At 38.4% G+C, this 13,648-nt stretch overlaps 2 protein-coding genes across 2 annotated transcripts in view; both read right to left on the bottom strand.

The window, feature by feature from the left end:
* LOC137062722 (myosin-IIIb) overlaps nt 1-7,494 on the bottom strand; it is a 60,387-nt gene extending 52,893 nt beyond the window's left edge. Inside the window, exons 1-4 of the mRNA XM_067433616.1 lie at nt 7,210-7,494; nt 6,922-6,987; nt 6,701-6,831; nt 2,946-3,048 (exon numbers count right to left, since the gene is read on the bottom strand). Coding sequence (XP_067289717.1) covers nt 2,946-3,048; nt 6,701-6,831; nt 6,922-6,987; nt 7,210-7,311 — 402 coding nt within the window. The 5' untranslated portion in view covers nt 7,312-7,494. The remainder of the gene's footprint in view (nt 1-2,945; nt 3,049-6,700; nt 6,832-6,921; nt 6,988-7,209) is intronic.
* A 3,048-nt stretch (nt 7,495-10,542) lies between these two features.
* tfpil (tissue factor pathway inhibitor-like) overlaps nt 10,543-13,648 on the bottom strand; it is a 4,262-nt gene continuing 1,156 nt past the window's right edge. The window contains exons 2-6 of the mRNA XM_067433831.1: nt 13,176-13,370; nt 12,919-13,083; nt 11,186-11,251; nt 10,979-11,057; nt 10,543-10,883 (exon numbers count right to left, since the gene is read on the bottom strand). Of these exons, the coding sequence (XP_067289932.1) occupies nt 10,826-10,883; nt 10,979-11,057; nt 11,186-11,251; nt 12,919-13,083; nt 13,176-13,370 (563 nt within the window). The 3' untranslated portion in view covers nt 10,543-10,825. The remainder of the gene's footprint in view (nt 10,884-10,978; nt 11,058-11,185; nt 11,252-12,918; nt 13,084-13,175; nt 13,371-13,648) is intronic.

Below are 13,648 nucleotides of genomic sequence, written 5' to 3'. Positions count from 1 at the left end.
CTAGAAAGCACCAAATTAAAAAATAATTTCACATTTTTCTACTACATTAATGACCCAGTTTAAATACAGATTCATCTTCCCAGCGCTGAAGTACCCCTTTAAGAGAAGAAAGATAATCCGAACACATGATGGCGCACCTGATTAACTGTATAACGCTCTTTGAACGTAGAACATCACGTCTTAGCGGCTGTTCACACAGAACGATATTTTGTTTTTGTCTTCTAACTTGAGCGCCATGTTATTATAATGCCGCTTCATGAGTGAGATGCTGCTAAAGACGCGAGTGTAACAGCCAGACACGTTCACCAAACACAAAGAAAATGAGAAAAATAGCTCAATGGAACGCAAAAACCTGTAAAGAACTACTACTGTATGTTTGCATAATGGCGACAGGCTGAAAAGGTGCTGTTATTTTCTGTTTTTACAAAGCATATACCGTTAAAGGTGGGTTAACTATTTCTGGTAACTGGTGTTGATATTTCAAAAAAATCACCAAAAACAAACATGCCCCTAACCCAAAAGGGTCACAGCCCTATTTTGTATAGCTCCGCCCCATACGTACAGAACCCAGGCAACGAGGGTATGATGTCATTAAAGGGGGGGTGAAAGACTCAGTTTCGGTCAATCTCATGTCAATCTAGAGTACCTATTAGAGTAGTATTGCATCCTTCATATCTCCGAAAAGTCTTTAGTTTTATTATATTTATAAAATAAATATGGGCTGTACCGAGTCTTTCCGGAAAAAAACGATCACCTGGAGGCGTATCGTGTGGGCGGAGCTAAAGAATGACGAGTGCACACAAAGCGGTGACGTCCTCCAAGCGTGGAGAAGAAAATGCTACCCTAAATAAACCATAGCTATCAATCAGATTCAGCTAATACAGATATGATCCAGAATCAGATCCGGAGGCTGAAATAAATTGAACAGGAGAAACAGCAACAGCAGGACGTCCGTCTCTGTGGTATGTACTGTATTTAGTGGCCTGTCAACATTTATGTGTGTTTACTCGCAGTTTATGAGGACATGATTTGGTTTATGGAGTATTGTATCCGACTAAACTTTAGCAGTAGCAAGCAAAACGGTTTTGCACGTCAGACTAGTGTAACGTTATACAGAGAACAGCAATGGAGTAACCGTTAGCGCATTTGAATGACGAAGCACGCTTTGTGAGAACGTCCCCTAGGTTTATGTTTGGGTAGTTTTACAATAAACAAACTGACACCTATAGTGGTCAGCTAAACAAATGTATTTAAACACACACCATAGATCGCATGCTCCATTGATAAATTAACTAAGGTTATACACGATCGTGTTGTTTACTGATGTTTACTCACCACGCGCGATCGTGAACCTTTATCGCTGGGACCGCTCCGTCAAAAAACACACTTCTTTGGTATCTGTTGATTTCATGAAGTCCTGTGACAGCAGTGACCGTGGAGATCCACTTTTGCGACTGAAGCGTGATGTTGTGCCGCTTCCCGTCATTTCTGCGTTCAAATCGGTTCAAATGCAGCGCTGCCTTCCCGGAATCCTGTGCTGAAGCGTTAAAGTCGCTCGACGTCACCCATAGGAATAAAGTGGAGTATGGCGCGTAATAAGTGTTCACGGACGAGTGAATCTGCAGTTGCGAGCAGTGTTTACGGCGTGCATGTCCTCTCTCGCTCTAGTCACGCGCGCGCACCCTACCGGGAGAAGAGCCCGTACGGCCCATACAAGGACCTTCCGCCCTATCGACGTCAAGCCGACCCATACTCAAAAAAAAACTCTGAAACTTGTGAGAAACCGGAAGGAGTATTTTTGACACAGAAATACTCCATCAAACGTCCAACATTAGTTTTTGAAACTTTGTCTATGTTTAGGATGGGAACAGTGTAAAGCCTCAGTATGCATGAAACAGCATTTCACCCCCCCCCTTTAATAAGTGAAAGCAATGTGTGGTACTTTGGTAATCCACGTCGCACGGTGAGTGCAAAAGTCATCCCTTCCATTCCAAAAACACAAACATGTTCTCACGAACAACTCGATAGCACGAACAAGTCCAACAAACGAAAATATTACAATTATGACAAGATTAGAGGGATATATCTATCACTAAAAGAGGAACAAAGGAAACACATATATTAGGATTATATTATCTTACTTTTCAGACACACTTTGTGAGCTGACGCTTGAAAGAGAGAGTGAGGAGGTTTAGACACTCCAGGCTTATACGGTGTGGAAATGAATGGGTCTTTTTTATCACTGAAGTGAACAACGAAATCATATTCTAGTTACGGTTTTAAGTTGACTAGTTAAACATAAAATAAATAAAATAAAGATATATCATTATTTATTTATTTTTTGCAATATCGCCCAGCTCTATTTCAAGACTGATATATCAGCTGATATTTGCCAGTTTTATTTATTGGTATCAGTCAATAAGCTTTTCTGCTTGGCTGTTTAACTTAGTTTACTAGTGGCTGTTAATATTTTTTTTTATAACCTTAGATACTTTATACTTGCCATCCTGCTCTATAAGCCAAAGAAAAAGTGTAAATACCGGTCGACCCCCAGCTAAATCATGATTTTGTCAACTTTTAGGAGCACAATAGCATGCACACGAATGATAATGGACATGGACTGAAAGCCACAGAACTCCAAGTCTGATTTCATAGGCTATTTAAGCCAATCCCAAAAACACATTATAACAAACAAATTAAACGCGCCCCATATACCCACCATTTGAATATGTCAGAAACCACATGTTTCTTTGACACACATACACACGAGCTGTGGCGACAAGGGTGGGGCACAGTTTCAACTTCCTGTCTGTAATTTAAACACCCGACCACCTGAACGCAGAGGGCAATCTCAACACGTATCACGTCTGATTGATGTCCTAATCTGTGCAAACCTGGTGGCTATATTCAAATGACCGCTGGCAGATGCATCTGATGCCACATACCTGCAGGATCTGCTGCTCTAGCTGTGAGTTGGCCTTGCACAGCTCCATGATGTGTCTCAGCAGCAGTTTGGTGCTCTCGGTTTTACCCGCGCCGCTCTCACCACTGAGGGCAAAACACATACAGCACATCAGACGGTTAGTATAATAGTACTACAAGGTCTAGAGCAACTGGGCAGTGTTACAAATATGTAAAATATAAGAACTAACAAAAACATTGATTTGAATTGATTATTTTCATGTTAATTAAGAATTCAAATTCTCAATAATGTTTTGGTTTTCCGTTTGCTTACAATTATAAAGATAAAAAAAATTACAGAATAGATTAAATTAAGTAACAAAAACCAAGACATAAATACATGTATTGATATGCCACATTAGAATTAAACTAGTCAATACTATTGGCATTGACTGTTTTGAGTTATTTTATTGGTAGAGGCAAAGGACATGGCCTCAAACGCACCATAATGCAGGAAATCACAACAACGAAATAAAAAACACTTCTGGGGGAGAACCTCCAGACCCCCCGGAAAAAATAGCCCCACTTATATTTTTCACCAGCTGCCACTTTATATATTTATATATATATATATATATATATATATACATATTGGCATGTGTTCCTTGTCCAGTTAGAAAAAGTACAAACGCATAACGATAAATTATATTATATATATGTTTCAGGTCTGTGTCCACGAGCTTTCACACTTGTTTTAAACGGTAAACGAGGGAAGCATTATTATATATAATAATATAAACGAGGTAAGGAAAAGATTGCCAGCTAGTAAGCCAAGCCTTTTGATCGAACCAACCTCGGAAAAAGCTTCTCTTGTAGGTTCTCCTTTTATCGTGCGTATTCCCTTCTGTCTTGTCTGGTCTGAGTTCGTTCACAAGGAGTTTTTCTGCTAATGTTCTCCTTTCGTAGCAATTTAACTTAATTTGGGGCAAGTTCAACTCCCACGACTACATTAGTTCTCTTCGACTTCACCCGCCCCACTTGCCAGGCTGAATGTCCGACCCGTGGCTCAGCAGTGCACTGCTCTAATCTCAGAGCTACTGGCGATATTTTCAGCGCCCCAAAACCATAAAATTCGACGACGATGATTGGTGGAATATAAACTTTTTTAGCGTACCAACGGAGAACCATTGGCTCAAATTACAGCACTGCGGGGCTGAGCGAACTGGAGCCCCGGAAGACACTGCAGCAACATGATAAATGTAACAACGTTGAAAGTGAATACAAATATCAGAGTGAGTTCTAAACACATACTAAAGTAAAACCATTATTAGCATATAATTAATACACATTACGTTTCAAAATAAGAGATTGTTAAAAAATAAATAATAATAATAAAAATAAAAACAGGCAGGCAGGTCGGCGCCACAGCTATGGACGAGCCGCTGCTGAGATATTATATATATATATATATATATATATATTATATATATATATATATATATATATATATATATATATATATATATATATATATATATATATATTTAAAAGCATAAAAATTAAAGCATAAAAAAATATTTATATACACACACACACACACACATTATACATGTATACACATAAATTAAACTTATGTTAGATGCGATATATTAGTAAATGTATACCAGTGCTATCAAATCGATTAATCTATTATATATAAAAATCGAGATTGTGTGTGTATATTATTATATATGTTTTTTTTTTTTCATTTTCACAAAATGTGCAAGATTTTATCTGCTTTCAAAGTCCATTTACATCCAAATAAATCACAATCTGGGGAGCTATAATAACATTAGGACATCATACATCTCACTGCTTTCCAAATAAAGCTGAATTATTAATAACTAATAACACAGGCATACTGTTATGGCTTTTGTGTCTTGCCTTGTCATTGTATGCATTAAAGGCATTCTTTCCCTGTTGTCTGGGAGACTATCAGCCTCCCGCCGCTGGTACTGGTCTCATTCATGGACAGCTGTATGGTTACTAGGGGTGAAGGGTTGTGGGTTTATGGTTCACCTAATCAGAGAAAGTCTGTTTCCTGTGAGATTCAACTTTTCGTCTTTAGCACCGCTAAGTTCCCTATCAACACACAGAATGCATCTGAGAAATCAACCATGAGGCTCCATTTCTGAAAAATACATTAAGCCGACTATTCTAATGGTAAAGCAGCAGGGCAGAGTCTCAGAGGAAAAACCTTAAATATGATACCAGATACAGTAACGAGTACAGATATCATCCATACTATTGAGTTATGGAAGAATCAAGGAACTAAAGTCCATCTGAAACTTTCATGGTTAGTCTCATACGGCAGTGGTTTTCAAACCTGTCCTGGAGGCACCCCAGTCTCCCTTATCAGACACACCAATTTAAGCCTAGTTCAGACTGCACGATTTTCAAACTTGTTGGGTCACTGCTCTTTTCACACTGCATGACTATCTGGGGTATCATTCAGTCACTGCTGTGTTCACACTGACCGATGAATCGACAACAGATGAGTTCACACTGCACGATGGTTTGGCGAAAGTGGAGTTTATACTGCTTGACTGAACAAGAGGAAGAATCGCCGACAACTCTCTCTCTCCGGTGCGCAAACTACGTTTCCCAAACTACACGTGCGATGTGACGAGTAAACAACGCGAGATCACGTGCGTCAGACCGGAGTTCTCGCGTGAGACTTGGAATTGTTATTAAAAATGATAAACTGCACAAAGTTTGCTTCAAACTGTATGTGCGCTGATTTGTGGAGAAAAAAAAGATTATGGCAGAGGAAATTGTTGGAGACAGAGGAAGGCCGGATTGTGTTTTGCAAAGAGAGTTTGAGGTAAATAAATACTTTTGTAATGTGCTGCTGCTGTGGCTGGATGTGCAAATGTTTGGGCTTTGTTTCTGTTTGATAGAATTGTAAATATATCTATTAAAATACTGAAATTCTGCTCTATAACTCCTCCCTGAACCTCCTGCTGCCCTGTATCTCACTCTCTCATTGGCTGTCGGTCATCGCCAATGTTATTTTCAGTCAGAAACCAGTTCACACAGCAGGAGTTTGAATCGCCGACAGGTCCAGATATTTAGCATGCCAAATATCTCACCGGCGATTCTCTCTGATCGCGTCTTTGATTATTCACACTGCGTGATTGTCACTCGCGTGCACGAGCTCCGATTTGCCTATGATCTCGGGCTTTTGTCGGCAATTTCGCAAAACCTGTCGGCGACTAAAAATCGGGGCAAAAATCGGGCAATGTAAACTAGGCTTTAGTTCTTGCAGTCTCTACTAACAAGCTGATGAGTTGAATCAAGTGTGATAAATGAGGGAGACACACAAAATGTGCAGGGCTGGGGTGCCTCCAGGACAGGTTTGAGACGAACTAGAAACTAGACAAGGTGATAGGCAAAACCTGAAAGGTTGTGAAGTTTAAAAAGTTATACAGGACAGATATATATTTCAAAACAGACTAATGGAGTTTGATTAAATACTAAGTTTATGTTAGTCGAGTCAGAACCGGCCGAAGGTCTGTGCAGGTCGATCAATTTTTTGCTTGTGTTTACAGATGAAGCAGACACGAGGAGCCTTATTTGACATGCCAAAAATGACTTCTCTTGTCTCTGCATGTCTCATTGGAAAACAAACAAGACTAGGCAAGACATTTCATACTGTACTGACACGCGTCACCATTGAACCATATAGAATTACTGAAAACCCCTCAGACAGGCTTTCCTGGAGAAAGCTTTGGTGAATTAATTTGATTTAAACACAAACCTGATGACGATACACTGGTTCTTGGGTCCAGTGGCCAGACGTCCCAACATGGACTGATATGCTCGATCTGCCACAGCAAATATATGAGGGGGCAAAGACTTCTTCTCATGGCACTTATACCGTTGAGATACCTGCAAATGGATTTGAGTCAAAATATCAGTTCAATTATTCATTTTTACATATTTTTGATTGTATTTTCCATCAAGGAAACACATTCTTACCTCTTTTTCATAGATTGAAAGATATTTAAATGGGTTAATAGCTATCAAGATATCTCCTATATAGGTCTGAAAACATAAAAATACATATTAATTCATTTAATCAGTTAGTTAGATATAAATGAGGTTCAGTCAGCAGTATTTACATATAGTCAGTGAACAACTGTCCCAGAGAACAAGAGCTCATTGTTTTATTATCTCTAGACAATAAACCCTGAACACAGCTGGTTTACCCCACACTTTACACTGATTCAAGGTCTTTTTAGCCGTATTAAGTTGTATTTTACTCACATATATGAGGTTCTGTGTAAAACGTCCAGTCAAAACCTCCAGCAAACTTTTCTCGTCCAGCTCTGACAGATTCGCCAGATCTTCAGGCAGCTTTTCCTCCATCTTTTGTCTCTAAATGCTGTATGTTAACTTATAACTGTCTAATCTTACCGACTCGCATCACAAAACAGCAAAACAGCAGCTCGTGTTAATTTCCACGGTTGGTGACTTCCACGCAGCGGCTGACTCATTTGATTCTGCGTGCACGCGCGTCTCTTGCACTCACTCGCACTCGCACTCGCGCGCGCGCTCTCTCTCTCTCTCTCTCTCTCTCTCTCTCTCTCTCTCTCTCTCTCCCCGCCCTCAGCTAATAGACAACATCATTAACCCTTTACTCACAATGTCAAGTTAAATTTCACCCAAAATTATAATTCCGTCATCATTAAATCAACCCCTTTCATAATATTATAAATCCGTATGACATTCTACCTACACATATGGAGATAATTAGCAGAATGATGACGCTGCTCATTTCCTCACAATGAATGACAGTTGGGTGGGAACTGGGGCTGTTGAGGTCCAAAAAGTGTATCTTCAAAGCAATTGTCCATATAATAGCCTACAGTGTCACAGGGACTGTTCTGGCAAAGTTATAAACAAAAACATCCTTTCAGTGATGTTAACAGAATGTTTGTTATTTATACATCATTCAAGGTTTTTATCTGCAAAGTTTCATCTAACATTTTTTAAATGTTGGTACTTGTTTCAGAATGTTCAAAGAAAAATTATCCCATGACGTTTGCAAAATTATATGTCATGTTTCCTTAAAGGGACAGTTCACCCAAAAATGAAAATGCTGTCATCATTACTCACACTCATATGGAAGCTTGTTTCTGCCATGGAATAAAAAATGTTAAATTGACTTTTTTTCTCGCAATTGCATGATATAAACAAAAAAAATTTTCTCAGAATTTGACTAGGCCTATATAACGTACAATTGAATATCACGCAATTATGAAATAAGAAGTAATAATTACAAGGAAAAATACTTTATTTATGACTCATGTTATATAAAGTCGCAATAGTTTTGTGTTATTGTGTCAGAATTACATATATATCTCTCAATTGTGACTGAGTTGCTGAGCCCCATTGACTTCCACATGAAATGTCAATGGGGCCCTACTACCTTACTACCCTATATCTTATTTTGTGTTCAACAGATCAAAGAAAGTCATACAGGTTTAGAACACCTTGTAGGTGAGTAATTTTAATTTTTGTGTGAACTATCCCTTTAAGGCTCCCATGACAAAGAAAAACATTTTTAAAACCTGGACATTCAGAAATAACATTTTCATAACTAAATATATGAACACATTTTTATAACTGTATATTCTGAATGTCTTATGACTGATTTCAGATTTTTATGCTTTACATAGCCTACTGAAATGATTGAAAATCCTCTTATTGCTGTAGTTCAGTAATTGAAATAAAGATGCAATAAATTTAAATATAAATATTAGATGAAAAACTTAGCTAGAAAAATATTTTTTTAAATACTAATACAATGACAAAAGCAGATATAAACAAAAACTTAAAAGAAATAAAAACTGAAAATGTATTGACTATTTATTGGTGGATTTACAATTATTGACTAATATTGGTGGATATTATGGATCAGTTTCACTCATCTCAGTTATACAACATATGGTTAATGATTGTGATAACTTCTTATAACTTTCCAGTATCTGTCAGGAGTGTGTTTTATGCAAACAGGTCATCATGGGTTGGATGATCATGTGATTGACACCTCACTGATGTGGAGATAGTTCCTTCCTGACAATAAATGTTGACGTCACACGCCTTCACATATTAAAATATCCAATTATATATATATATATATATATATATATATATATATATATATATATATATATATATATATATATATATATATATATATATATATATAAAGAGAGAGAGAGAGAGAGAGAGAGAGAGAGAGAGAGAGAGAGAGAGAGAGAGAGAGAGAGAGAGAGAGAGAGAGAGAGAGAGAGAGAGAGAGAAAGAGAGAACATCAGGCATAACATAACCTAATAGTGTGCTGGTCCTCCCTTTTGCTGCCAAAACAGCCCTGACCCGTAGAGGCATGGACTTCACTAGACCCCTGAAGTGGGTGTGCTGTAGTATCTGGCACCAAGATATTAGCAGCAGATCCTTCAAGTCCTGTAAATTGCAAAGTGAGGCCTCCATGGATCAGACTTGTTTGTTCAGCACATCCCACAGATGCTCGATTGGATTGAGATCTGGGGAAATTGGAGGCTAAGTCAACACCTCAAACTCGTTGTTGTTCTCCTCAAACCATTCCTGAACTATTTTTGCTTTGTGTCAGGAGCATTATCCTGCTGGAAGAGCCACAGCCACCAGGGAATACCGTTTCCATGAAAGGGTGTAGATGGTCTACAACAATGCTTAGGTAGGTGGTTCGTGTCAAAGTAACATCCACATGGATGGAGGACCCAAGGTTTCCCAGCAGAACATTGCCCAGAGCATCACACTGCCTCCGCCGGCTCGCCTTCTTCCCATAGTGCATCCTGGTGCCATGTGTTCCCCAGGTAAGAGACGCACATGCACCTGACTGTCCACGTGATGTAAAAGAAAACGTGATTCATCAGACCAGGCCACCTTCTTCCATTGCTCTGTGGTCCAGTTCTGATGCTCACTTGCCACTGTTGGTGCTCTTATGGTGGACAGGGGTCAGCATGGGCACCCTGACTGTTCTGTGGCTACGCAGCCCCATACGCAACAAATAGCAATGCATTATATATGTATTCCGACACCTTTGTATCAGAACCAGCATTAACTTCTTCAGCAATTTGAGCTCCAGTAGCTCGTCTGTTGATCGGACCACATGGGCCAGCCTTCACTCCCCACATGCATCAATGAGCCTTGGCCGCCCGTGACCCTGCCTCCAGTTCATCACTGTTCTTTCCTTGGAGCACTTTTGATAGATACTGACCACTGCAGACCGGGAACAGCCCACAAGAGCTGCAGTTTTGGAGATGCTCTGACCCAGTCATCTAGACATCACAGTTTGGCCCTTGTCAAACTCACTCAAATCCTTACGCTTGCCCATTTTTTTCTGCTTCTAACACATCAACTGTGGGAGGAAAATATTCACTTGCTGCCTAATATATCCCACCCACTAACAGGTGCCGTGATGAAGAGATAATCGCTTCTGTCAAGATAGACACTTTTGTGTTAGCATAAACTACAAAAAAAATACTTTAACTTTTTTGGGTCTTGATTTATTGCATTAAATCAATTTCTCATTAAAAAAACAATATAGAACACAGAAAAACTATTTTTTATTTGTTATATCAACAATACATAATCTTAATAAGCACAGTACATTTGATCAGGTATATCTGTGAAACGCAAACATCAGATATCTGCTGTCATATAAAACAATACAGGTGGATTGCTTTTAGTATGTAACTGCTGAACTCTTCTAGTCAAACAAAATCATGGACAGCAAATGTGTATCAGTTAAGGCCAATTGTTCTGTTACTTCTCCAACATGACTAGTTTAAAGGGTACAAAAAGCACATATATACAGAGAAATGTTGTGAACAAAGATCTATTTCATTTCGATATCAGATGTCGGCACTGGCTTCCTTTCTGCCTTGTTGCTTTTCCTAGAAATGAAAAGAAACATTTTAAATAGTCTCAATCATGGTAAAAGGACTTTAAATGGCAGTTTGCTGTTACAGATCCATCACTTCATACTTACTTATGGAGCACAAACAACACAATAGCAGAAATAACAGCACCAGCAAACACAATTCCACCCAAAACACCCACGATCAGCCCTGAGAGAGGAAATATACACAATGAAGATGTGTTTATGGACAGTTCACCGATGCATTTTTAACATATTAATGATGAAGCGTGCAGTTTAAACTACAACAAAAGCAACCATTATAAACAGTGAGTGTACCTGCATCAACAGTCTTCTCATCAGGGTTTGTCAGGTCTGCAGCTCCCAACAGCCTTCCGGATCTCGCTGGAAAAATACATTCATACAGTCAATGAGTTCAGGACAGTCAGAACAGACTGACCTCTGGTGGACAACAGAAGAACGTACACTGACCGCCTGAACTGTTAAAAAAATAAGAGTCTCCAATTGAACATTTTCTTGTGACTGATCACATCTACATTTTTCAGTTGGCCAAACTGAAATTCTGTCAATTGATGCAGTTTAATTCACAAAAACTACAAAATTTAGATATGATCAGTCACAAGAAAATGTTAAATTGGAGACCTGAATTTTTTTTACAGTGTGTAAGACTATACAGTATCTAAATTGTATCTTTTGCTCATTAAGGCTGCATTTATTTGATTAAAATACATTTTTTTAAAAATAATATTAGATAAATGTGAAATATTATTACAACTTAAAATAACTGTTCTCTATTTGAATAGTAAATTGTATTTTATTCCTGTGATCAAAAAATTTGCAGCATCATTACTCCATTACATACATAAAATGTTGTCATTTAATGTTGCTGCTTCAAATTTTATGCGAATGTGATTAATTTGGTTCAGGGTACTTTGATGAATAGAAAGTGCAAAAGAACAGCATTTATTTAGTAAAATTATAATTGCATTCTTGCTAAAATCTGGTCACTATTTTCACATTTACTCTGTTTATGACATCCTCTTTTTCTCTGTGGCTCTGTGTTTATTTAACATTTAAAAATTATGCTTTATCATGTTTCAGGGACTTGCATCAACTGATGTGGAAGAACTTGTGTCAGGAAGGGAATTTGGTTTCATGCATGTGAAATTGGCTACACGTGTGCATCGTTGTTTTTTGTGTGAATTATTGATTCACTTCTTTGTTGAGTCTTTTCTGTCTCCATAGGGAACTTACAGAACAGTGTCTAATCTTATACACACACTTCTGTTCAAACAATTTGGGATCCGTATTTTTTTTTTAAAATGTTTTTGAAAGAAATCTCTTATACTCATCAAGGCTGGATTTATTTGATAAATAAATCCCCTTTTTTAAACAGGCAATAGCGTTTTGTTTATATTTCAGCTCAGTCAGTGCTGTTGAGCTCAGTAAAGCCGCATTTTCCTCCTAATCTCCTCCATATCGCTTTAAAATATAATTCTGTGCAGGATTCAAACAGGTCCAGTACATTTTTGGTCTGTGCCGACTTGATCACATGATCCACTCTGTGCTGTGTCTCTGGACCGGAGCTGTGGTGGTTCACTGACACTATTATGAAACCAGACTTAATTCACCCCAATGGAAAGCATATTTACACTGTCTGGTCGTTCCCTATCCCCTATATAGTGCAATATGTTCCATTCACCGTGTAGAAAAGTAATTGTATAAACAAACCAATTTTAGGTGGAGCATGGGAATGGTCTAGAGAGCATTATTAAACAGAAAATTGGATTATGTCATCAAAATCATTTGCATATTGGCAAAAGTAAGAATGTAATTTTGAACGCTTATCTCTTCCAAATTTGAAATTTGTCATTGTTTTGGAGCACACAAGCTTATAGATAACACTGACATATTCATACTAAAAGACAAAAAAGTGCATTCCATGGGGACTTTAAATCATCTGAGCTGAGATGAAATCTCTTGTTGTCATTCCAGCAACATTATGGGATCCCATACTGATTTAAAAACGGTGAATAAAGACTTGAACTGACCGAGACACTGCTTCCGGCATTCCTCCAACGACTCGAAACGGTTGGCGTTTCCTTGGCAACCTCTATATAAGAACATACGGCAGTCCTTCTCTTGGTTGTCGTAATAATACTTAGGAAGCATGGCGAAACAGGTTCCTTCGTCCTTTGGCAAAGAACAGGCCATTTCTGACAAACACGAAGAAAGAAGAATAAAACATCGTTTCACTCATGTAAAATCAACAGATAGGCCTACGGTTTTTACTTGCTGATTGCTTTACCGTCACTCGGGTAGAGTTCGTTGCCTTTTGGAGAACATGCCTTCATACAGTCTTTATCGCTGTCGAAGCGGTTGCCGTTCCCGCCTTCTCCCTTATAGAAGAACGGCACACAGAACTGGACCTGAGGATCATAGGAAAACTTCAGAAGCTTTTCCTTTCCCTGTCCTTCGTCTCTGCCTTCTTTGCACTTTGGGTCTGAGGAAAACAGAAATCACTCATTAATATCTCATCAAAAGGTGTAGAACGTCACAACTGATTTTTTACTTTAAACTGTTGATCTAAACTTCTAAAGGCTTATGCTTAAATGTGTGAATTTAAATGAGTAGGCCTACTGTCAAATTGATTAATTGCATCCAAAATAAAAATTTGTGTTTGTATAATATAGCCTATGTGTGTGTGTGTGTGTGTGTGTGTGTGTGTGTGTGTGTGTGTGTGTGTGTGTGTGTGTGTGTGTGTGTGTGTGTGTGTGTGCG

The sequence above is a fragment of the Pseudorasbora parva genome, chromosome 23, assembly GCF_024679245.1.
Source record: "Pseudorasbora parva isolate DD20220531a chromosome 23, ASM2467924v1, whole genome shotgun sequence".
In the NCBI taxonomy this organism is placed as follows: Eukaryota; Metazoa; Chordata; class Actinopteri; order Cypriniformes; family Gobionidae; genus Pseudorasbora; species Pseudorasbora parva.
The sequence above is the reverse complement of the archived record's forward strand: the minus strand, read 5'-3'. Positions and strand labels throughout refer to the sequence as shown.